Genomic DNA, 722 nt, shown 5'->3' with positions numbered 1-722 from the left:
CCACCAACAAATGGCCTCCAGATCTACTCAGTTCCCAGTCTTTTCATTTTCCTTTTGTTTCTCCATGTGCCAAGCGCATTCCCATGTCTTCTACACTGCTTCACTTGCTTGGAGCTCCATCTCCAAATTCCTTTCACATTATCTATTATTTGCTATTGTAAAGTATGCATTTCTTTGTGACAACTTTTTCCCACCCAGTCTAACTTTGGTCCCACAAAAAGACAACTTCTGCATTTCTTTACTTCAGAGGTTTGGAAGTATCCTTTGTACAGAGAAGCCAGGGAACCTGTCTACAGTTAGCATTTCAAAGGTTGTTGTTTGTATGTTCATTTTGGATGGAAGAGTTTATTGAAGAACAGAGTTATGAGAGAGAGAATTATGAGGGAGAGGTGTGTCCAAAACCTCTTAGTCATCTCTTGGAATTGCCCAAGCTGTGCTGCAAAGGAGATGCTGGAGGTTTCATCCACACTCCACTCGAGGCACATTTTGGCTTTGACACAATCTCTGAGCTGTTCTGAATAGCTAAGTGGATGGTGTTGCTCAGTATCGAAGCTGGCTCCACTATGTGCTATGGCAAAGGGGCATGGTATTTGTACTCCAGAATCATGTATTTGTAATTTCTTTATTCTGTATAAGAAACATTCTTTCCCCATAGAGCCCTGCGAAGAAGACAATTTTCAGTGTGAAAATGGAGAGTGTGTTCCACTGGTGAATCTCTGTGA

At 41.7% G+C, this 722-nt stretch overlaps 1 protein-coding gene across 1 annotated transcript in view; it reads left to right on the top strand.

The window, feature by feature from the left end:
- Positions 1 to 722, top strand: part of TMPRSS15 (transmembrane protease, serine 15) — a 149,194-nt gene that overhangs the window by 103,701 nt on the left and 44,771 nt on the right. Inside the window, 1 exon segment of the mRNA XM_012642972.1 lies at positions 656 to 718. Within this exon segment, the coding sequence (XP_012498426.1) occupies positions 656 to 718 (63 nt within the window).

Source organism: Propithecus coquereli, unplaced genomic scaffold, assembly GCF_000956105.1.
Source record: "Propithecus coquereli isolate 6110/MARCELLA unplaced genomic scaffold, Pcoq_1.0 Scaffold192, whole genome shotgun sequence".
Taxonomy (NCBI): Eukaryota; Metazoa; Chordata; class Mammalia; order Primates; family Indriidae; genus Propithecus; species Propithecus coquereli.
This window is presented reverse-complemented; position numbering and strand designations above follow the sequence as displayed.